The sequence below is a fragment of the Mobula birostris genome, chromosome 5, assembly GCF_030028105.1.
Source record: "Mobula birostris isolate sMobBir1 chromosome 5, sMobBir1.hap1, whole genome shotgun sequence".
Lineage (NCBI taxonomy): Eukaryota > Metazoa > Chordata > Chondrichthyes > Myliobatiformes > Myliobatidae > Mobula > Mobula birostris.
Window position 1 is genome coordinate 11,646,592 of NC_092374.1, and position 23,989 is coordinate 11,670,580.

The window sequence follows — 23,989 nt, forward strand, 5'->3', positions numbered from 1 at the left end:
CCCCTCATAATTTTGTATATCTTTTCAACCTCATTTTTACCTTTCCTATAGGTAGGTGACCAAAGGGCACAGCAGTTACAGGTGAAGAATAAAAGTTATGCACTATTACTCTTCACCTGAGCCCACAAAACCAGAGTGGATGCAAGCCAGTGACATCATGAAAGATCCCACCCACCTTGCTCATGGACTGTGTGTCCCACTCCCATCAGGGAGGAGGTTATGTAGCATCCACGCCAGGACCACCAGAATCAAAACAGTTACCTTCCCCAAGCAGTAAGGCTGATCAACACCTCCACCCACTAACCCACCCCTCCACACCCCCAACCACCACTACTTTATCATTCCCTGTCAGTCACCTTATGTACAAACACTCCTGTGCCTAGTGTCACTTTATGGACACACAATCAATCTATGTATATAGGCTATTTTATGTACTAATATTTATTGTGTTTTTCATTACTGTGCTCTTTATCTTCTTGTTTGTTTGGTGCTGCACTGGATCTGGAGTAACAGTTATTTAGTTCTCTTTTACACATGTGTACTGGAAATGACATTAAATAATCTTGAACCTCAAGGTCATCTTCAATTCTGAGGGGATTCCCTAAAGAGTTGATTCTTCTTTAAAAGCCCTGTAACGTGCAAGTCCTGAAAGTGGCCACACCAGTAACTAGGACTGTAAAGAGAATGTACAACACACTTGCCCCCATTGGTTGGGCCACTGCCAGGAAGTCAGGTTGCAGTTGTATAAAACATCCGTTGGGCTGCACTAGGAGTATTGAGGGCATTTCTGGTTGCCCCCATCACAGGAAGGATGTAGAGATGTTGCCTTGACCTGGGAATATTACCTATAGGGAGAAGTTGAACAAACTTGAGTACACACACCAAGTGCTGGAGGAACTCAGCAGGTCAGGCAACATCTATGAAGGGGAATAAATACGATGTTTCAGGCTGGGATTATTCATCAGGACAGGAAAGGAAGAGAATAGAAGCCAGAATAGGAATTTGAGGAAGGGAAAGGAGTACAAGCTGGCAGGTGATAGATGAAACCAGATGGTAGGAAGCAGAGGTTGTCCTCTGCAACTTCCACCATCCCAGCACATTATCTTCTGCAACTTCCGCCATCTCCAAAGGATTCTACCACCAAACATATCTTTACCCCCCCCCCCACCCCACCCACCACCCTGCTTTCTGCAGGGATCACTCCTTTAGGGGCTTTTCCATTCGTCCCTCCCCACTAATCTCCCTCCTGCCACTCATCCCTGCAGACAGCCAAAGTGCTACACCTGCCCAGTCACCTCCTCGCTCACCTCCACTCGGGGCCCCAAAGAGGGAGGCAACACTTCACCTGCAAATCTGCTGGGTTTGTCTATTGTGTCTGGTGTTCCAGATGCAGCTGCCTCTACATTGGTGAGACCCGTCGTGAATTGCGGGGCTCTTCATTGAGCACCTCCGCTCCATCCGCCAAAAGCTCAATATTCCGGTGGCCAAACATTTTAATTCTGATTTCCATTTCCGTTCCCTCATATTGGTTCATGGTCTCCTTGTGCCAAGATGAGGCCCCCCTCAGGGTGGAGGAGCAATGCCTTATATTCCATCTGGATTGCCTCCAACCTGATGGCATGAATCTCCTTTTGGCAAAAAAACTTCCCTCCTCCTTCCGTCTTCTTCTATTTCCCCCCTCTGGTTTCTTACCTATTTTCACCTGCCTGTCACCTTCCCCTCAGTTCCCTCCTTCTTCCCTTCAGTTCCCTCCTCTTTCCCTTTCTCCCATGGTCCACTCTCCTCTCCTGTCAGATTCCTTCTTCTCCAGCCTTTGACCTTTCCCACCCACCTGGCTTCACTTTCCAGCTAGCCTCCTTCCCCTCCCCCGACCTTTTTATTCTGACGTCTTCCCCCGCTTCCCAGTCCTGAAGAAGGGTCTTGGCCCGAAACGTCGACTGTTTCTTCATTTCCGTAGATGCTGCCTGACCTGCTGAGTTCCTCCAGCACTTTGTGTGTGTTGCAGTTGATTTCCAGACTGGAAGCCCGTGACTGGTAGTGTTCTCCAGGGCTCGGTTACTGTATGCCATTTATATTAATGATTTGGCTGAGAATGTACAAGGCATGGGTAGTAAAGGTGTTGCCACCACATTTACGGAGGGATCTTGATCAGGTGGGTAGGTGGGGCCAAGGAATGTCAAGTGGAGTTTAACTTGGACCTGCCCAGTGTTGCATTGTGGAAAGACAAGTGAGGCTAGTACTTTCACAGGGAACAGTAGGACACTAGAACAGAGAAGCCTAGGAGTAAAAGTACACAGTTCCCTTCAAGTCCCCACCATTCAGATCATGCTCTCTTCTCATTGCTGCTATCAGGAAGAAAGTACAGAAGCCGTAGGACTCACATCACCAGGTTCAGGAATAGTTACTACCCCTGAATCATCAGGCTAATGAACCAGTGGGGATAACATCACTCAACCTAAAGCTTAACCTCATCATTGAAATGTTCCCACAACCTATGGGTGACTCACTTTCAAGGACTCTTCATCTCATGTTATTGCTATTTATTGCTTATTTATTTATTTATTATTATTATTTCTTCTGTATTTCCACAGTGTGTTGTCTTTTGCACATTGGTTGTTTGTCCATCTTGTTGGGTGCAGTCCTTCATTGATTCTGTTGTGTTTGTTGGATTTACTGAGTATGCCCAGAAGAAGATGAATCTTGGGGTTGCATACTGTGACATATATGTACTTTGATAATAAATCTATTTTCAACTTTGAAAGTGGTATCACAGGCAGGCCTGATTGTGTTGGGTTGAGGTTGTCTGGGAGGCTGGATTAAATCTGTGCCATGACCAGCCTTCAAAGTTCAAAGTAAAATTTATTGGCAGAGTACATCCATTTCACCACATACAACCCTGAGATTTTTTCCCCTGTGGACATACTCAGCAAATCTATAGCCAGTAATGGTAAACAGGATCAATGAACAACAAACTTTGCAATTGCAAATTTTTTTTAGATTATGAAGACACGTAGTCCCCTTTTATTGTCATTTAGTAATGCATGCTTTAAGAAATGATACATTATTTCCTCCGGTGTGATATCACAAAACACCGGACAGACCAAGACTGAAAAAACTGACAAAACCACATAATTATACATATAGTTACAACAGTGCACAATACCATAAATTGATGAAGAAAGTCCGTGAGCACAGTAAAGTTCAAAGTTTCTCAAATGTCCCACATCTCACGCAGATGGGAGAGGGAAGAAAAACTCTCCCTGCCATGCCGACCACAATCCGACTCTTGAGTCATCCGAAAACTTCGAGCTCTGATCAGCTCTCTGACACCGAGTACTGAGTGCCATCTCTGCTGAAAGATTCGACCTCCTTCTCAGTCGCCAAAAGCAGGCAAGGCCGGGGATTTTGAGGCCTACCCTCCGAAAGATTCCCGACCACACAGTAACGACAGCAGCGGACAGGCGTTTCAGAAATTTCTCCAGATGTTCCTCTGTGCTTTCACGTCCATTCTCCATCAAATCAGAATTGTCCACGGCCCCTATTTAACAGACACGACATCATTTTTCACCAGAGGGCTGCGGTAAATAAATGACAATAAAAATGAGCATGACATAACAAGATGGAGTCCTTAACGTGAGACCACTGGTTGTGGGAATACTAGAAAAAATAATGAGTGTAGTTATTCCTTTTTGTTCAAGAGCCTTCAAAGCATTTCATGATGTCAGGGCTACAGTGCGATAGTTGTTAAAATAACAGTGTTGTCTCGTGGGAGTTTTCCTGCGTACATCTGCCTTCTACTGATGCTGCGGGTCCCAGTACACAGCGTTTGTCCTCTTGTCTCCACAGGCATCACCCCAAGGAGATTTCCTGCTGTTGCCAGGTCATTGGCGAGGAAGCTTCCAAGGCGATCACCCACGTGCGGTGTACGGCACCTTAAGAACTTCCGCCCGAGGGTTGTCGGAGGGACCACAGCGATGCGAGGTTCTCACCCTTGGATTGCAGCCATTTACATGGGAAAGATGATCTGTGGTGGAACTCTCATTGCTCCCTGCTGGGTGGTCACTGCTGCCCACTGCTTCCTCCACAGGTAACCTGAGATCTCTTCATGTCCCTCCCTCTGACAACACTCAATCTGTGCTGTCTCGCAGAGCAACCCCACTCCCCATTGATTCCCCGTGCAAACTCTTCTTTCCTTGTCACATTAAATCCTTCCCAGATCATACCATTAGGGATAAAATGGGTAATTTTTTTTTATTTTTGCAATGTCTGATTCATTTTCATGATAACAAATCACAGAAACAATGTTTAAACAGGAGAGTGGGAAATGGCTGAACCAAATAAAACAGGACACAGGAAGGCAAACACAAGTAACTAAGTAGACTTAATCTTAGTGAGCATAAACTATTATGCTTTTGGCAATAAAACACTGGATTCAGTGACAGTTTTTAGGAAAGGAAATTTGTCATTGTTACCTCAACTGATCTCAGTACAGGTGACAATAATAAGCCAATTTACCAATTTACCCAGCAGTAGCCCTGTTGCACTCTCCTCAATTATAAGTAAATGCTTTGAGAGGCTGGTTAAAGACCACACCTGCAGCAAGCTACCACCCACACTGGGCCCCTTGCAATTTGCCTACCGAGGGAACTGGTCTACCGATGACACCATAGGCACAGCACTACACACCATCCTCACTCACCTACAGAAGAGGGATGCATACGTTAGAATGCTGTTCCTGGACTGCAGTTCAGCATTCAACACCAGAATTCCCTCCAGACTTGACAGGAAGCTCAGAGACCTCAGCCCGCACTCTGCCTTGTGCATCTGGATCCTGGATTTCCTCACGGATTGCCGACAGGTGATAAGGATGTGCTCCCTCACCTTTGCCCCTCTGACCCTCAACGCAGGTGGAGCATTTCAGAGAGTGGTACAGACAGCCCAGCACATCTGTAGATGTGAACTTCCCTCCATTCAGGACACTTACAGCAGCAGGTGTGTAAAGAAGGCCTTGAAGGTTGTCGGGGACACCAGTCACCCCAACCATAAACGGTTTCAGCTGCTTCCATCTGGCAAATTGTACTGCAGCATTAAAGTCAGGACCAACAGGCTATGGACAGCTTGTTTCTACAAGCCATTAGACTTATAAATTCACCTGTCTGTATATTGTGATGGAGTCATAATGCAAAGATTTTTACTCTCTCATGTTGTGGGATGGATGTAAAATTTCAATAAATTTAATCCTACCTGTGGTGATTGGATTATCGTCGTCCACATGTACCAAGCTTGTCTTGCATACTGTACTTACAATAGTGCATTGGGGTAGTACAGTAACAGAATGCAGAATGAAGTGTTACAGTTACAGAGAAAGTGCAATGCAGGCGGGCAGTGAGGTGCAAGGCTATGACGAGGTGGACTGTGAGATCAAGAGTACACCTTATCATACTATGGGACCATTCAACAGTTCTATCACAGCTGGATAGTACAAGTCCTTGAGCTTGGTGGTATGTGCTTTCAGGCTTTTGTATTTCTGATGGGAGGGGAGAGGAGAAATAATGTCCAGGATGGCCGGACTCTTTGGCTGCTTTACTAAGGCAGCAAGAAGTATAGAGAGAGCTGTAAGACCATGAGATATAGGAGAAGAATTAGGCCATCTGCTCCGCCATTTTGTCATGGCTGATCCATTTCCCTCTCAGTCCCAGTCTCCTACCTTCTTCCCTTAACCCTTCATGCCCTGACCAATCAAGAATCTATTAATCCCTGCCTTAAATATACCCAATGACTTGGCCTCCACAGCTGCCTGTGGCAATGAATTCTACAGATTCACCACTCTCTGGCTAAAGGAATTCCTTCTCATCTCCATGGAGGGGAGGCTGGTTTCCGTGATGTGCTGAGCCGTGCCCACTACTCTCTGAAGTTTCTAGGATGTTTTCTGAAGGGTGGTCACTACACATGTCCTTGGGAAACTGAAACACCCGAAGAGCCACACGGTCAAAAGATGCAGGGTCCCATCGAGACAGCGCCAGTGGTCACCAGTGAACCTGGGTTGCTGTAGCTGTGAAGTAATCGCACTACTTCCTGTCCCACTAACTTACTTACTTACTGCCACTTGGTGCAGCAATGAAGGTCCTCCATCTCTGGTGGTGTTCAGGGCTTCCCTCATCGTGTCTGTAGCTTCCTCTCGGTTTTCACTACTGTCAGCCATGCAAGTCCTGTGTGGAGACTCAGGAAATCCATCCCCGTCAGATGTAGAAGGATTCTTCATTGCTGTTTCCATAACAATTTTGTATTTGACCAGTCAGGGTTGTTAGCACTGAGCTGAATTCCCCCAAGCCTGGAGGACCCATGGTCCACTCTTAGTCCGGCCTCTACCTTTTGACCTGTTCGGCATGGGTGACCCGACCAAGAGCCAAATCATAAAGCCCTGACTCTAGTCAACACGGCTCTCCAGGTCATTGAGGCACACAGGCCTCCAAACCACAACATGGAGGTGTTGCACTAAGCCACCCTAAATATTAACCAAGATCGGGGAGACTTGTTCTGTAAGGAGACATGGTTAAGACCAGTCACATTTCGAGGATTATCTACAGGTCTAGTCACTGCATTACAGGAAGGATGTGGAGGCTTTGTTCAACAAGATACTGCCTGGATTCGAGAGTATGGGTTATAAGGAGAGGCTGGATGGTCTTTGTTTTCTTCAGACTGTCAACGGCTGAGGGCCAACTAATATGTTTCCAAAAGTCTGATAGCTGGGACCAGAGGCCATAGCCTCAGAATAGAAGGATGTCCCTTTAGAACAAAGATGGGGATATATTTCTTCAGCCAGAGGGTAGTGAATCTATGGATTGCCATGGGTGGCTTTGGAGGTCAAAACATTCGGTATATTTAAAGTCACAGTACTTCATTAGTAAAGGGCATCAAAGGTTATGGGGAGAAGGCAGGAGAATAGTGTGGAGAGGGAAAATAAACCAGCCATGATTGAATGAGGGAGTAGATGTGATGGGCCAAATCGCCTAATTCTGCGCCTATGGTCTTGCGATGGAAGTTCAAAGATTATGAAGAGTAGATAGTCAGAGTCTTTTTCCCAGGGTGGAATTGTCAAACACTAGAGGACATAGCTGTAAGCTGAGATGAGGAATGTTTAAAATGGATTTATAAAACAGGTTTTTTGACACAGAATGTGATTGGAACGCACTGCCAGGGCAAGTGGCAGAAACTGATACAACCGCAACATTTTGTGTGTATTGCTCAAGATCTCCAGCATCTGCAGGATCTTTTTTGTCTGTCGATGAGGCGTTCTGCCGAGTGGTTTTGACAGGCACGCTCGAACCGTTCTCCGAGAGAGGATCACTCCTCTGGGTAAAGCTAAAGCTCTGACTCCCTTGCACATGAAGTATGAAACCCTCAACACAAGAGCTTCTGCAGATGCTGGAAATCCAGAGCAACACACACAACATGCTGGAAGAACTCTGCAGATCAGGCAGCATCTATGGAGAGGCACAAACAGTCGACATTTTGGACAGGTTCCCTTCAGCAGGAGGAAGAAACCAGAAAAATATGTTTGGGGGGGAGGGGAGGGGTCGGAGTACAAGCCAGAAGATGATAGATGAAGCCAGGAGGGTGGGGGTGAAGCAAGAAGCTGGAGGTGATAGCTGGAAATGGTAAAGTGCTGAAGATGAAGGAATCTGATAGGAGAGGAACGTGGACCATGGGAGAAAGGGAAGGAGGAGGGCACCATAGGGAGGTGATAGGCAAGTGAGGAGAAGGGGGTTGGAGAGGAGCTAGTATGAAACCTTTCAGTGTTTGCTGGTACTATGACCTTTTGGGTGGCTGGTCTCAACATCCATTGGCCATGTTCATTATACTGACGTTTGGGGTTGCAAGTGTCTCTTTATGGTCAGAAATTAATGTAGACTTTGGAAAAGATTTTTTCTGATTATTGTTTCCCTACAGCGAAATCTGAACAGACTGCTTTCTTGAATCTGTCTCTTATTCGAGAAATGGCTCTTTATCTGATAAAGCGTGTGCTGGAATTGGAGAGGGTCCCAAAGAGGTTCACAAGAATGATCCTGGTGATGAAAGGGTTAATGTATGAGGAGCACTTGATGACTCTGGTCCTGTAGTCACTGGAGTTTAGTCGAATGAGGAAGGATCTCCGAGAAACCTATTGCATATAGAAAGACCTAGAAAGACTGGACGCAGAGAGGTTGTTTCCCATGGTGGGGGAGTCGAGGACCAGAGACCAGATCCTCAGAATAGGGGGGTGTCAATTTAGAACAGAGATGAGGAGGAATTTCTTTAGCCAGGGGTAGTGAATCTGTGGATTTCATTGTCATAGATGGCTGTGGAGAATAAGTTATTGGGTATATTTAAATTTAAGGTTGATAAGTTCTTGATTAGTAAGGGCATTAAAGTTATGGGGCGAAGGCAGGAGAATGGGGTTGAGAGAGAGATTAAGTCAGCCATGATGGAATGGTGGAGCAGACTCAATGGGCCAAATGGCCTAATTCTGCTCTTGTGTTTTATGGTCTTTCTCTAAGCTGACCAATCTTCTTCTTTCCTTTAAGTCCACTGGAGTCGTCTATCCACGTTGTATTGGGCCAACAAGATTTTAATAAAACTGACAAGAACACTCAGGAATTTGAAGTCCAGAAATACTTTTTACACCATGCCTACAGTATATATGAAGAAAATGTACATGATATAGGTAACAAGGCAAACATATTCTTTTCTATTACCTCAGCAGAAGTGTGGTTGCTTTACTTAAATAGCTGTGTGCGTGTGTGTGTGTGTGTGTGTGTGTGTGTGTGTGTGTGTGTGTGTATATGTATATATACTTACGTGTATCTTTTATCTTGTAGCCCTTATCAAACTGAAGAAGGTGTCAAAGCAGTGTGCATTCAAGTCACACTATGTACAGCCATTGTGTCTACCAAGTGAGAACGACTTCTTCCCGGCAGGTTCTATGTGCCAGGTCACTGGGTGGGGACACATGAAGGAAGGTAATCAACTCTGCCCTGAGATGTTACTTGGAAAAATGAAAGAGCAGAAAATAATCACCAAAGATAAAAGATTAAAGATTTCCTTTGTTTGTCACACGTACCGTACTGTACAAAGTCCTAGGCACATATATATAGCTAGAGAGCCTAAGACTTTTGCACAGTATTGCACTGTACTGCTGCCGCAAAACAAAATCATGACATATGTGAGTGATGATAAACCTGATTCTGGTATGGGTCACTATTGTGGACTGAGAGTGAGAAGGGGGCAGGGAGGGGAGAATCATGGTTGGGAAAAGGGGAAGGGAGAGGGGAGGGAGTGGAAAGCAGCAGAGAGATATTCTGTAATGATTAATAAACCAATTGTTTGGAATCAACTGACCTTAGGACTGGGTGTGCCTACACCTGCACCACTTCCGCCCCGGCACTCTTTCTCTGCCACCTGTCCCATACCCCTCCCATAGCGCTCCACCCTTGCCATTCCCAACAGCCTTTGCTCCTGCCACATTTACAAACTCGCTCTCCGCTCCACAATGACAATACAGTACTGTGCAAGTCTTAGGCAGCCTATATATGTGTACCTAAGATTTTTATCCAGTACTGTACACCAAAACATACAGTGAAAAGCATCATGTGCTTCACTGACCAACACAGTCTGTGGATGTGCTGGGGCAGACCGCAAGTGTCACCATGGTTCCTGCGCCAACGTAACATGCCCACAACTTACTAACCCCAAATCTATGTGTCTTTAGAATGTGGAGGAAACTGGAGCACCCGGAGGAAACCCATGTGGTGATGGGAGAGTGCACAGACTCCTTAGAAACGGCAGCAGGAATTGAACCTGGGTCACTTGCACTCTAAAGCATTACACTAACCGCAATGCTACTGTGCCAAAGCCAGTCTAATATGTGTGTGTGTGAGAGAGAGAGAGAGAGAGAGAGAAGAGAAAAGTGTGGATGAAAAGCCCACCAAAATCACAGATCAGCACCTGAGCACCTTTGTCTTTAATGTGAGGAATCTGGGTGGTGGGCTGTCAGTCACCAGTGCACCGGCCTCTGTTCCACTGGGAAGAGGCTAGTGAGACACTCTACTCTGGAAAGTACCTCTATGTCTTAGCCCCATGAAGAATGAACTGGTCAGGGTGTAGGTGAAATCTACTGCTAGTAGACTGGAGTCACACCAGATGAGGGAAGGTATTTCCTGCCAGTGAAATGGTAATTGGTAGTGTACTGTATGTACTACCAGCATGTATCTGTTAGAGTGTATATTGTGGGTGTGTGTGTGTGTGTATGTGTGTGTGTGTGTGTGTGTGTGTGTGTGTGTGTTGGTGTTTTTATAGCCCATAAGACATAGGAGCAGAATTAGGCCATTCAGCCCATCAAGTCCACTTTACCATCTGAACATGGCTGTTTTACTTTCCATCTCGACCCCATTCTCCTGTCTTCTCCCCGCATCTTAGCGTATCTTAGTGTGTGTTATTTTGCATATGTTAGTGAGCTTGTGTGTGTATGTGTTTGTGCTTTTGTAGATTGTCATAGGAGCAGAATTAGGCCATCTGGCCCATCGAGTCTGCCCCACCATTCAATCGTGGCCCATTCTCAACCTCATTCTCCTACCTTCTCCCAAATCTTAGTGTGTGTATAGCTTAGTGTTTGTTAGTTTATGTTAGGGTGCATGTACGTTTGTGTAGATGTATGTGTATCTGTTAACGTATGTATTGTTTTTGTGTTAACACATGTACTGTGCTAGTGTGTGTATTGTCTGTATGTGTGTCTGTTAAGCTATGTACCGGATGTGTGTTAACATATGTGTTATTTGTGTGTGTCCGTTGGTCTGTCAGTGTGTGTGCATGTGTGTCTCTGTGTGTATCAGCCAGAGTTCCTCCAATTAGCTAAAGAAGAGTTATTTTTCCAAAAATTCCACATAATAAACTGAATTCCAACACTACTAAAGCTATATATCTGCTAACCCGGTTCGCGGGTTTATAAGTTTGTTGATTTAACCACCGCTGCTCCACTGACAATCAGCTTATGGACAAAACAAAGGGATTTCTTTTAACCACCAGGACTAATCATCCAAATAGCCAGCAGAGAGACAGCGGGCCAAATAGCCTCTAGCTGTTTACCATGCATCTGCCACTCTGTGGATTCCTTCTGTTCACTACATCCCTTTTCTAGATGCTTCTGAATATGCCAAGACTTTGCAGGAGGCGTCCATCCCCATCATTTCCCGACAGCAGTGTGCCAGCAGCCTCTACTACGGCAGTAAGGTGACGCCCAGCATGATCTGCGCTGGAGACCTGGATAAAGGCATCGACACCTGTCAGGTATTGAGGGAGCACGTAAATGTGGCAGGTTAGCTGCCAGGAGGGATTGAACAAATTGGACTGTCTGGGGTCGATGGGATGAAGCAGAGGGTGGAGGGTGCCTGGAACAGGCTGCCACGGTCTAGTGGTGCAAACATATACAGTTCGGGTGTTTTAAGAGCCTCACACACAAAATGCTGGAGGAACTTAGCAGGTCAGGCAGCATCTATGGAAAAGAATAAACAGTTAACGTTCTGGGACGAGACTCTTCATCGGGACCCTTTCTAAGAGCCTGTTAGACGCACGAATAAGCAGAAAATGGAGGAACGTGGATCATGTGCAGGCAGAAGAGATTTACAGTAGTTTAGTTCAGCATCATGTACCTCATGAGGGCCAAAAGGCCTGTTGCTTTGCTATGCTGTTCCATGCTCTATGTTACCAAACTGGAGGGTCCAGAGTTACATAGGTCGGGGAAGGATAGATGGAACATACAGCAATGCATTAGCGGTCTTCAGCCCACGATGTGCTGACCCTGTAACCTACTCTGAGATCAATCCCTCAGAACCCTCAATTTTTTCATCATCCATGTACTCCCTTAAATGTCCCTTACATACCTTCCTCTTCCACTACCTCTGACAGCTGTGTGGTGAAAAAGGCACAACAGTAAACATGAGGATGCTGGAATTTCAAGCAACATACACAAAAATTGCTGGTGTAGTAGTAGTCATACTTTATTGATCCCAGGGGAAATTGGTTTTTGTTACAGTTGCACCATAAATAATAAATAGTAATAAAACCATAAACAGTTAAATAGTAATATATAAATTATGCCAGTAAATTATGAAATAAGTCCAGGACCAGCCTATTGGTTCAGAGTGTCTGACCCTCCAAGGGAGGAGTTGTAAAGTTTGATGGCCACAGGCAGAAATGACTTCCTATGACGCTCTGTGCTGCATCTCGGTGGAATGAGTCTCTGGCTGAACGTACTCCTGTGCCCACCCAGTACATTATGTAGTGGATGGGAGACATTGTCCAAGATGGCATGCAACTTGGACAGCATCTTCTTTTCAGACACCACTGTGAGAGAGTCCAGTTCCATCCCCACAACATCACTGGCCTTACGAATGAGTTTGTTGATTCCGTTGGTGTCTGCTACCCTCAACCTAACAGTCGACGTTTTGGGCTGAGACCCTTCGTCAGGACTAACTGAAAGAAGAGCTAGTAAGGAGATTTGTAAGTGGGAGATGGAGGGGAAGATCCAAAATGATAGGAGAAGACAGGAGGGGGAGAGATGGAGCCAAGAGCTGGAAAGTTGATTGGCAAAAGGGATGTGAGAGGATCATGGGACGGGAGGCCTAGGGAGAAAGAAAGGGGGCGGGGGGAAGCCCAGAGGATGGGAAAGGGGTATAGTGAGAGGGACAGAGGGAAAAAAAGGAGAGAGAGAAAAAAGAATAAATAAATAAATAACTAAATAACAGATGGGGTACGAAGGGGAGGTGGGACATTAACAGAAGTTAAAGAAGTCAATGTTCATGCCATCAGGTTGGAGGCTACCCATATGGAATATAAAGTGTTGTTCCTCCAACCTGAGTGTGGCTTCATCTTTACAGTAGAGAAGGCCGTGGATAGACATACCAGAATGGGAATGGGACGTGGAATTAAAATATGTGGCCACTGGGAGATCCTGCTTTCTCTGGCGGACAGAGCGTAGGTGTTCAGTGAAACAGTCTCCCAGTCTGCGTCGGGTCTCACCAATATATAGAAGGCCGCATCGGGAGCAGTGGACGCAGTATATCACCCCAGCCAACTCACAGGTGAAGTGTCACCTCACCTGGAAGGACTGTCTGGAGCCCTGAATGGTGGTGAGGGGGAAAGTGTAAGGGCATGTGTAGCACTTGTTCCGCTTACAAGGATAAGTGCCAGGAGGGAGATCAGTGGGAAGGGATGGGGGGACGAATGGACAAGGGAGTCACATAGGGAGCGATCCCTGCGGAAAGCAGAGAGAAGGGAGAGGGAAAGATGTGCTTAGTGGTGGGATCCTGTTGGAGGTGGCGGAAGTTACAGGGAATTATATGTTGGACCCGGAGGCTGGTAGGGTGGTAGGTGAGGACAAGGGGAACCCTATTCCTAGTGGGGTGGCAGGAGGATGGGGTGAGAGCAGATGTGTTTCTCCTTCTGCCTCTGTCACTATACTCCTTGCCCATCCTCTGGACTTCCCGCCCCCTTTCTTTCTCCCTGGGCCTCCTGTCCCATGATCCTCTCATATCCCTTTTGCTAATCAACTTTCCAGCTCTTGGCTCCATCCCTCCCCCTCCTGTCTTCTCTTATCATTTCAGATCTCCCCCTCCCCCCCACTTTCAAATCTCTTACTATCTCTTCTTTCAGTTAGTCCTGACGAAGGGTCTCAGCCTGAAATGTCGACTGTACCTCTTCCTATAGGTGCTGCCTGGCCTGCTGTGTTCACCAGCAATTTTTATAAGGCACAACAGCGCCTCTTTCACCTCAGACAGTTGAGGAAGTTTGGTGTGGGCCCCCATATCCCAAGAACTTTCTATAGGGACACAAATGAGAGCTTCCTGACTGGCTGCATCACTGCCTGGTATGGGAACTGTACCTCCCTTAATCACAGGACTCTGCAGAGAGTGGTGCGGACAGCCCAGTGCATCTGTAGTTGTGAATTTCCCATGACTCAAGACATTTACAAAGAAAAGTGTGAGAAAAGGGCCCAAAGGATCATTGGGGACCCGAGTCACCCCAATCACAATCTATTCCAGCTGCTACCATCCGGGAAACGGTACCACAGCGTAAAAGTCAGGATCAACAGGCTCCAGGACAGCTTCTTCCACCAGGCCATCAGACTGATTAACTCACGCTGACTTGAGTGTATTCCTGTGTTACATTGACTGTTCTATTTATTATAAATTACTATGATTGCACATTGCACATTTAGACAGAGACGTAATATAAAGATTTTGACTCCTCATTGTATGTGAAGGATGTAAGAAATAAAGTCAATTCAACTCAATAATGAGAGGCTAGAAGTACAATGCACATGACATCTGTACTAATTCATTGTTGTCTGTGGTGAACTGGACAGGGAGACTCTGGAGGGCCTCTGGTGTGCTACAGAGACCACGTCGGATATCTGTATGGGGTTGCCAGCTGGGGAGAGGGCTGTGCTGCAGAAAATAAACCGGGCGTCTACACGAATGTGCCCTATTATGTAGAGTGGATCTACAGCATCATCAAACGCAGGCCGAAGTACACCAAGGGCTGAAGGCCGGGGCAACCGAGACTGCACTTTGCTCAAATGATGAATTCAACTATATTCTTCTTTCAAAGTACATTTATTGCTTAATTTTTCAAATCTGAGGTTTGGAGCAAACACTGGGAAGTTCAAGCAACACACATACAATGCTGGAGGAGCTCAGCAGGCCCGGCAGCATCTACAGAAAAGAGTAACCAGTCGGCGTTTTGGGCCGAGACCCTTCAGCAGGACTGGAAAGGAAGGGGAAGAGTCAGATTAAGGAGGTGAGGGGAGGGGAGGAATAAGTACAAGGTGAGCGGTGACAGTTGAAACGGAGAGGGGAAGGGGTGAAGTAAAGAGCTGGGAAGTTGATTGGTAGGAGAGACAAAGAGCTGGAGAAGGGGGAATCTGACAGGAGAGGACAAGAGACCATGGAAGAAAGGGAAGGGGGAGGAGATGGGCAGGTAAGGAGATAAGGTGAGAGATGGAAACAGGAATGGGGAATGGTGAGGGGGGAATTACCGGAAGTTCAGGAAATCGATGTTCATGCCATCAAGTCCTGAAGAAGAATTTCACCTCAAAATGTTGATTGTTTACTCTTTTCCATAGATGCTGCATGTTCTGCTAAGTTCTTCCAGCACTTTGTGTGTGTGTTGCGTTGCATCATCTGCAGATTTTCTCGTGACTGGGAAATTAAATCTTAATTCTGGCTGGACCAGGGTCTTTTGTGAAATAAGAAATTAGTGTCCAGCTCATGGCTGCAAATGCATTATAAAAAAGAAATTATGGTGTCATTAAAAATGTATTTTCTTGGAATGCTCGTGTTTTGTTTGTTGCTAAAAATATTGGGAATGGAAATTAAAAGCCTCTGTGATTTATAATTAATTTGAAAATCAAAGAAAAAAACTGCAGGTATTGAAGGAGAAAAAGAAAATGCTGAAAGCACTTAGCAGGTCAGGCGGCATCTGTGGTGAGGGAAAACTTGAATGTTTCTAGTAGAAGACCCTTTCAAGTTCAAGTTCAGCTTATTGTCATTTTAACCATACACACCTACACTGCCAAATGAAACAATGTCCCTCCAGACCAAGGTGCACACACACTGCGTGTAACTCGCACACTACATACATTATATAGTAATATTATCACCAATAAATTAACAAGTAATAAGGTGCATTTACATTGCAAGTTAAAAGTAAACAGTATAATGCTACTGTTTCATACATGGTGAGACCTGGGTGGTGGCAGGGAATTCTGTAGTCTCACGACTGAGGGAAGAAGGTGTTTCCCATCCTAACAGTCCTTGTCCTAATGCTATGGTACCTCCTGTCAGATAGTAGAGGGTCAAAGATGGATGGGAGGGAATCATTGACAATGCTAAGGACTTTGTGCACGCAGTGCTCCTGGTAAGAATCACGGATGGATGGAAGACAGGTCCTCTTGGCAGTCTTCATAAGCCTTTGTAGGGTCTTGTGATTCCCAAATCAGACCGTGCTGGATGCAGCTGGTCAGATCAGTCTCAATGGTGCTCCTGTAAAGATTGGTTAGAATGTAGTGGGGAGGTGGGCTGGGGGGGCCTCGCTTGCCTCAGTCTCCTTTGGAAGTTGTCAGAAATGGTCAGGACATTGTCTCTGTTTTACCGTTTTCACAGATGCTGACTGAACTGTTGAACTTTTCCAGCATTTTGACCTGAAACTTTGGCAATTCCTTCCCCTCGTCCACAGATGCCGCTCAACCTGCTGAGATCCTCCAGCAGACTGCTGCTCCCGATTCCAGCATCTGCAGCCTCTTTGTGTCTCCATTTTCTGCTTTTGTTTAAGGTAACATGTTTTCCTCAGGCACAGCTGTGACAAAGGGCTGTTGACCCAAAATGTGCTTCTTGCTCCACTGACCTGCCAAGTGCTTCCAGAAATTTCCTTTTCGTTATGTCGGATGTCCAGCATTGGAACTATTCTGACTATTAACACAAAGTTTGTTGTTTTAATGTACTAGTAGGTGCGAGGCAGCATTTACAACAAAGGCAACAATTAAACATAAACTAGACACCATTTTTACAAGAAAGAAAAAAAAGTAAATCCATTTTAGTACAAGGTGGTCATAGTTTTGCAAAACTGTAGTGATTAGTGTTGTGACAAATGGTTGAAGGGAAGTAACTGTTCTTGAACCTGGTGGTGTGGGACTCCAGGGTTCTGTACTTCCTGTCTGGTGATATCTGTAAGAGGATGGCATGGCCTGGATGATTTTCAAGATGGCGCCAGAAAACAATGCGAGCAACGGTGACGTCCTGCAGGCAATTCACAAAGCTACTTCTTTCATTTCTTTTCTTTCCCTTCTGCTTTGAAATATGATTCTACTACGAACCTGCGTGCGATTGGAACCTGTAATTTACATTGATGGCGTGCTTTTGGGCCGACTGAGCGATCTGGCACTTTGCTATCTCCGAGGGAATTCGGTGAAGTTTGGAGCTGAGTGTCTGGCTTTGACACCTGGAGATGGGGCGTAAGCCCATGATCGACTCTATTGCTTCTCTCCGACTGAGGTATCGGGCAAGGTCGAAGTTGACGAAGACGAGAGAGGAGGATGGAGGGCGTTCAGCACCATCTGACTGCATTGGACAGGTCTTCCTCTCCCTTTCACTGGCTGCTGTCAGAGGAAGGTGCAGGAGCCTTGGGATCCACGTTGCAAGGGTTGATCAGTGAGGCAGGTGGCTGTGGACTTGTCTTGAGGGACTTTGAGCTTCATGTTGTATGAGTTTCTGGATTCTCGTTATTTTTTGTTTACTGGTGTTTTTGAGTGATTTGATCAGGGCAGTTGGTGAGAACTGGGGCACTTCGGTGAAGACGGGCTCTGTGGCCTGTGGTGGGCTAGCAGCACGGTGCTGAACTGAACTTAGCTGAATACCCCGGACTCCCTGTTTGACGTTTGATATTCTGTGTGTTGTTCACCCGCTCTTTGCTGTTCATGTGTTGGACGTTTGATGTTTCCTTTGAACGGGTTCCATGTGCTTCTTTGATTCATGACTGCCTGCGGGAGGGCGGATCTCAGAGTTCTGTTCTGAATGCACACATTGATAATAAATGTACTTTGAAACTTTGGTGGGATCTTTGTTGATGGACCTCTATGCTTGAGGTAAGTGCAACGATGAGGCAGATTGGCCGGTGGTGGACAGTGATTGGTGATGATGGGCTGCAGCAGATTAGAAGGTTCCCCACACACCATGTACTGAGGGACAGAAGTCCTTTCATGGATGTTTTCCTTGATTTATTCTGGGGATGTGGTCTTTTGAAGGCTGAGCCAGCATTTAATTACCCATCCCTAGTTGGTCTCGAGAAGGCAGTGGTGAAATGTCTTTTTGAACTACTGCAATCTGCAAAGTGGTGGTACACCCACACGTTGATGGGCAGGGTATTTCAGGAATCTGCCCCAGGCTTGACAATGGTGTATGAGATGATAAGAGGTATAGATCAACTATACAGCTAGAGACTTCTTCCGTGGGGGGAGATTCCAGGGGGAATAATCTTAAGTTGATTGGAGGAGAGTATAGGGGGGATGTCAGAGGTAAGTTATTTTTATACAGAGAGTGGTAGGTGTGTGGGATGCCCTACCAGGAATGGTGTTAGAGGCAGATACATTAAGGGCATTTGGAAAATTTGTAGATAGACAGATGATAGAAAAATGGAGAACTATGTAGGAATAGATGCTGCCTGGCCTGCTGAGTTCCTCCAGCATCTTGTGTGTGTCGCTCGGATTTCCAACATCTGCAGATTTTCTCTTGTTTGAACTATGTAGGAGGGAAGGGTTAGATTGATCTTAGCGATGCAATGGCCAGGAAGGCAGTGCTGCAACGCTACGTGGAGAGTGGAAGGCATGACAAGGCACAGAAGAAGTCACAATTATCCACTGCAACCAAGGAAGGCCCCAGTTGTGACAACTACTCATGCCACTGGACCTGGACTTCTGAGGTTGGGAGAGTGGAACAGCCCCAGTGCAATGCTTTTCCACTTTAAATTTCCCTTGGGATCAATAAAGTATGACTAAAAACTCTCCCGCACAGGTTTCCTGTCATCGTTGGATGTGACAGACAACCATCAGAGTAATGGTTCAGCGAGCCAAAACAACCAATGCCTATTGGTCAGCTGACAACCAATCCCAGGCTGACTCACTGATTGGTCGTTGCTCCTATCGATGTCTCAAATATTTAAGTAGTCGTGCTTTGGGAGGTACTGTTGAGTTTTGAGATTTTTGTAGTTGTGTGGTTTTACTGAATAAAGGTTTCTTTGAGTTCCAGCTTTGTTCTGTCTCCTGACTTCAGGTCTCATCAGTGGTTATAGACGAGTGAACATGATATGTTGGCGACAAGGTGCTGTATCATATCCATGTGGTAATTTCAGCAGAAAACTTACAGTTGTATAAGTTCGAATTTCAAAGTAAATTTATTATCAAAGTACATATATGTCACTATATTCAACCCTGAGATTCATTTTCTTGCAGGCATACTCAATAATTCCAATAGCTATAAAAGAGTCAATGAAAGACTGCACCCAACAGGACAGACAACCCGTGTGCAAAAGACAACAAACTGTGCAAATACAAGAAGAAAAAAAGAAAGAAAAAGAAATAATAATAATTATTATAATAATAAGTAAGTAATAAATATCAAGAACATGAGATGAAAAGGCCTTGAAAGTGAGTCCATAGATTGTGGGATCCTTTCAGTGATGGGGTGAGTGAAGTTATCCCCACTGGTTCAAGAGCCTGATGGTTGAGGTGTGATAACTATTCCTGAACCTGGTGGTGTGAGTCCCAGGGCTCCTGTACCTTCTCCGTTATGGCAGCAGCGAGAAGAGAGCATGGCCTAGCTGGGGGTGAGGGTCCCTGATGATGGATGCTGCTTTCCTATGCCAGCTTTCTAGTTCAAATGTGCTCAATGGAGGGGAGGGCTTTACCTGTGATGGACTGGGTCGTATTCACTACTTTTGTAGGATTTTCTGTTCAAGGACATTGGTGTTTCCATACCAGGCTGTAATGCAGCCAGTCGATATACTCTCCACCACACATCAAAAGAAGTTTTTCATAGATGTCATTTCCAAATCTTAACAAACTTCTCAGGCAGTAGAAGTGTTGTCTTGCTCTCTTTGTAATATTATGTGCTGTGCCCAGGAGAGGTACTCTAAAATGATCACACCAAGGAATTTAAAGTTGCTGGCCCTCAACAGCAGCAGGCTCAGTTTGAAGGTGAAGTTAATCGAAATTGGTGTCAAAAACCAAACATATGAGCCAGTTGTTACATCCATTACCAATTTCCAGTTCAAAGCTGATTCATGAGTTGCCTTTGCATCATGGTTCAAACATTATGAAGATATGATCCAAGTTGAGTTTGCCAGTATAGATAACTTGTGGATGTCATGCACTTTGCTCCAAAAATTGCGTACTGCTGAACATGGCATGAATCAATGGCGGTGATATTTTGCTGGTTGCTTACAAAACTTCTATATATACTTCTTCTGAGTTACTGTCACTGCAATCTGCAGCATGTAATTTTCCTTTAAACAATGTACCTTTGAACTGTCTTAATGAACTAGCAATTTCACGATCTTCTGAAAGACTCTGCAGAATTAACTCTCAAGCATGCAGGTATGGCACCTTTAAGTGGATGAGAGTACACTGCTATGACCACAAGAGAAGAAGTAGGGGAGGGGAGGGCTCCAAACCAGGCTGAAATGCTGAGGAATTAAACTCACAGATTTTCCAAATTGAGGACCTATGGGCAAGATCGTAGTATCAGTGGTAAATGAGGAATTGCTGCGTTCTATGTTTCACAGAGAGGTGGCTCACTCTGGGCACGTCAGATACGTCAGTAAGACCCAAGGGCTTCTCAATACACAGTATGAGCTGGACTTCTGATTCAGAGAAGGCAAAAGGTGGGGGATTGTGTTTCATGATAAACTCTTTGTGATGCTGGGACGTAGTGGTCATATCACACTCTTTTCTCCCCAGCCTGAAACATCTGATGATTAAGTGCCAACTGTTCTACTTACCAAGAGAGTTTTCCTCTGTGAGAGTGAGATGGAAGACCTAAGGGGTAACATTTCAGTATTATTGGGAAATGAGGAATTGTTGCATTCGCAAACAACAGGAATTCTGGTCTCGGCCTGAAACGTCGACTGTACCTCTTCCTAGAGATGCTGCCTGGCCTGCTGTGTTCACCAGCAACTTTGATAATTGTTGCATTCTCTGTTTCATGCAGTTTACCTACCGTCAAAAGCAGATGCTAAACAAGCACTCAATGCTTTGAACGCCGTGATTAGAAAACAAGAAACAGCCTACCCTGACACTTCTCAAATCAGAGTCAAGGACTTCAGTCAGGCTTGTTTGGAGAAATCTTTTCCCAATTATCATCAACACATCACTTGTAGCACCAGGGGTCCCAATTCACTCAACCACTGCTATACTACGATTAGGAATGCCTACCCTGGACTGCATTTCAGTAAATTGAATCACTTGTCTGTCATTCTCCTACCTGCACACAGGCAGAGGCTAAAGAGCAAGGCTCCAGAGATAAGGACAACAAAGAGGTGAAAAAGGATCTAGTGCTTTCCTGGCGTATATGACGAATATACTCTTCATGGGCTTCCAGCTGGTACAGGAGAGATTATAATCGACGTTTCAATGACAAACTCTGCCATCATCATCAGGGATGATGCCTGGGCATGTCTGGTCTGATAGTATTTATACCCCCATAGTCTGACCCTCTTGACTGGCTAGTCCTCATCCTATCAGGTTTCTGCTCTCCCACCTTGTTTACAATTGAATTCCAGTTCTTACTTTGAGTGAGATCTTTGTCTTTGTTAAAATTTCCTCTAGTTTTATTTCAATGGCTTCCTTCACCAGGTGGCCCCAAAACCCATTGTTGCGGTACAGTAGTTTTGTGCTATTGAAGTCAATCCTATGGCCATTGTGAATGCAGTGTTCTACTACCGCTGATTTCTCTGGGTAACCCAAACGGATTCACCTCCTGTGCTCCTTGATGCAGATTTCCACCATGCATCCTTGTCTGGCCAATATGCGCTGCACCGCATTCACAGCAAATCCTGTAAACATCAGCCGGCCTCTTCCTTATGAGTTTGTGAATGACATTAATCCGATATTTCTTCAGAATCCCGGTGATCCAGAAACAGTGGAAATATACCCAGAGAAATTGGCAGTAGCAGAACACTGCATTCGCAATGGCCATTGAGGAAAAAGACAAAGGTCTCACTCTAAGTAAGAACTGGAATTCAATTGTATACAAGGTGGAAGAGCAGGAACCCAATTTGATGAGGACTAAATAATCAGAAGGGACGGACTACGGTGGTATAAACACCATTGATTAGACATGCCCAGGCATCATCCCTGAGTTTGTCATCGAAACATCAGTTATAAATGATACCTGTACCTGGCTGGAAGCTGGAGAAGAGTTTACTCAACGAAGAGGTGGTCACGGGAGGCTGAGGAGCGGCTATGGGATTGCTTTGAGTTGGTAGACTGGGTCATGTTCAAGGACTCATTAGAGGATCTGAACGAATACACCATGGTTGTCACGGACTTTATAAATACAGTCATAGACAAGTGTGTCCCACAAAATCATTCAACCAACCAGGAGCCCTGCATGAACCATATGATCCGCAATCTGCCCAGGGCCAGATCAGTGGCACCCAGGTCCGATGACCAAGCGAAATAGAAGAGGTTAGGGTACGACCTCCAGAAAGCAATCTCTCATGCGAAGTGGCAATTCTGGACCAAACGTGAATCATTGAAAGATGCTGGACAGCTGTGACAGGGCTTGAATGCAATCACCTCCTACAAAGTGAAACCAGTACTGTGCAAAGGTCTTAGAGATATATGTATATATGTGTGTGTGTAAAAGGGTAGGGTGCATAAGGCTTTTGCACAGTACTGTAGTAATTTTATGTTTTGCACTGTACTGCTGCCACAAAAAATCAAATTTCATCACATATGTGAGTGATGATAAACCGATTCTGTTATGGGTCACTATTGTGGACTGGGAGTGGAAAGGGGGCGGGGAGAGGGGAATCATGGTTGGGAAAAGGAGAAGGGAGAGGGAAGGGAGTGGAAAGCACCAGAGAGGCATTCTGTAATGATCAATGAACCAATTGTTTGGAATCAAATGACCGTGCCTGGTGTCTCAGGGTTGGGTGTGTTTGCATCCACACCACCCACCTGCCTGGCACTCCTTCTCTGCCACCTGTCCCACACCCCTCCAGTGGGACTCCACCCTCACCATTACCAAAACCCGCCAGATTTACAAAGTCGCTTTCCGCTCCATGTTGACAAGTACAGTACTGTGCAAAAGTCTTGTGCACCCTAGCTATATATACGTGCCTAAGACTTTTGCACAGAACTGTAGGTGACAACAAGACTTCACTCCCAGACGAGCTCAATGCCTTTTACGCTCTCTTTGACTATCAAAACATGGAGGCACTTTCACAAACTCCCACAGATCCCGATGTCCCTGTGATTTCAGACTCTGAGGCCGACGTGAAAGCATCCTTCAAGAGTGTGATCTCAAGGAAAGCATCTGGCCCAGATGGCGAACCTGGCTGAGTACTAAAGGCCTGTGCTTATCAACTGGCTGGAGTGTTCACCGTTATCTTTAATCTTTTGCTTCAGCAGTCAGAGGTACCCAGCTGCTTCAAGAAGGCTTCATTATACCAGTGACCTGCCTCACTAACTGTTGTCCAGTAGCACTTACAACAGGTGTGATGAAGTGCTTTGAGAGGTTGGTGGTGAAATATATCAAACCCTGCCCGAGAAGTGACTTGGATGCACTCCAGTTTGCCTACCATCACAACGGATCAACAGCAGATGCCATTTCACTGGATTTTCGTTCGGTCCTGGAACACCTGGGCAGCGTAGATGCATACATCAATGTGCTGTTCATTGACTACAGCTTGGCATTTGATACTATTGTTCCCTCAGAACTAATCAATAAGCTTCAAATCCCAGACCTCAACACCTCCTTGTGCAATCGGATTCTTGATTTCCTCACTTGCAGACCCCAGTCAGTTCAAATTGGCAACAACATCTCCTCCACAATCTCCATCAGCACAGATGCACCATAAGGCTGTGCGCTTATCCCCATGCTCTACCAGCTTTATATTTGTGACTGTGAGGCTAAGCACAGCTCCAACATCATAGTTAAGTTTTCAACGAGGAAGAGACAGCACTCTGATCCCCTGCGTAAGCCAGTTGTTTAAATCCAAGTCAACTCTCAGCTCATATCGTACAGGTAATCATCTTCAAAAGGGAGGTGTATGGTGAGCTGAAACAACCAATGCCTATTGGTCAGCTGACAACCAATCCCAGGTTGACTTACACTGATTGGTTGTTATATCTATCAATGTCTCAAAAGTTCTTGGGTAAACCATTTAAATTGTCGTGCTT

At 45.5% G+C, this 23,989-nt stretch overlaps 1 protein-coding gene across 1 annotated transcript in view; it reads left to right on the plus strand.

Annotated features, from left to right (window-relative positions):
* Positions 1-15,389, plus strand: part of LOC140197185 (hepatocyte growth factor activator) — a 61,716-nt gene extending 46,327 nt beyond the window's left edge. Inside the window, 5 exon segments of the mRNA XM_072257099.1 lie at positions 3,847-4,087; positions 8,565-8,704; positions 8,859-8,999; positions 11,174-11,322; positions 14,399-15,389. Coding sequence (XP_072113200.1) covers positions 3,847-4,087; positions 8,565-8,704; positions 8,859-8,999; positions 11,174-11,322; positions 14,399-14,578 — 851 coding nt within the window. The 3' untranslated portion in view covers positions 14,579-15,389.
* Positions 15,390-23,989: the final 8,600 nt, after the last annotated feature.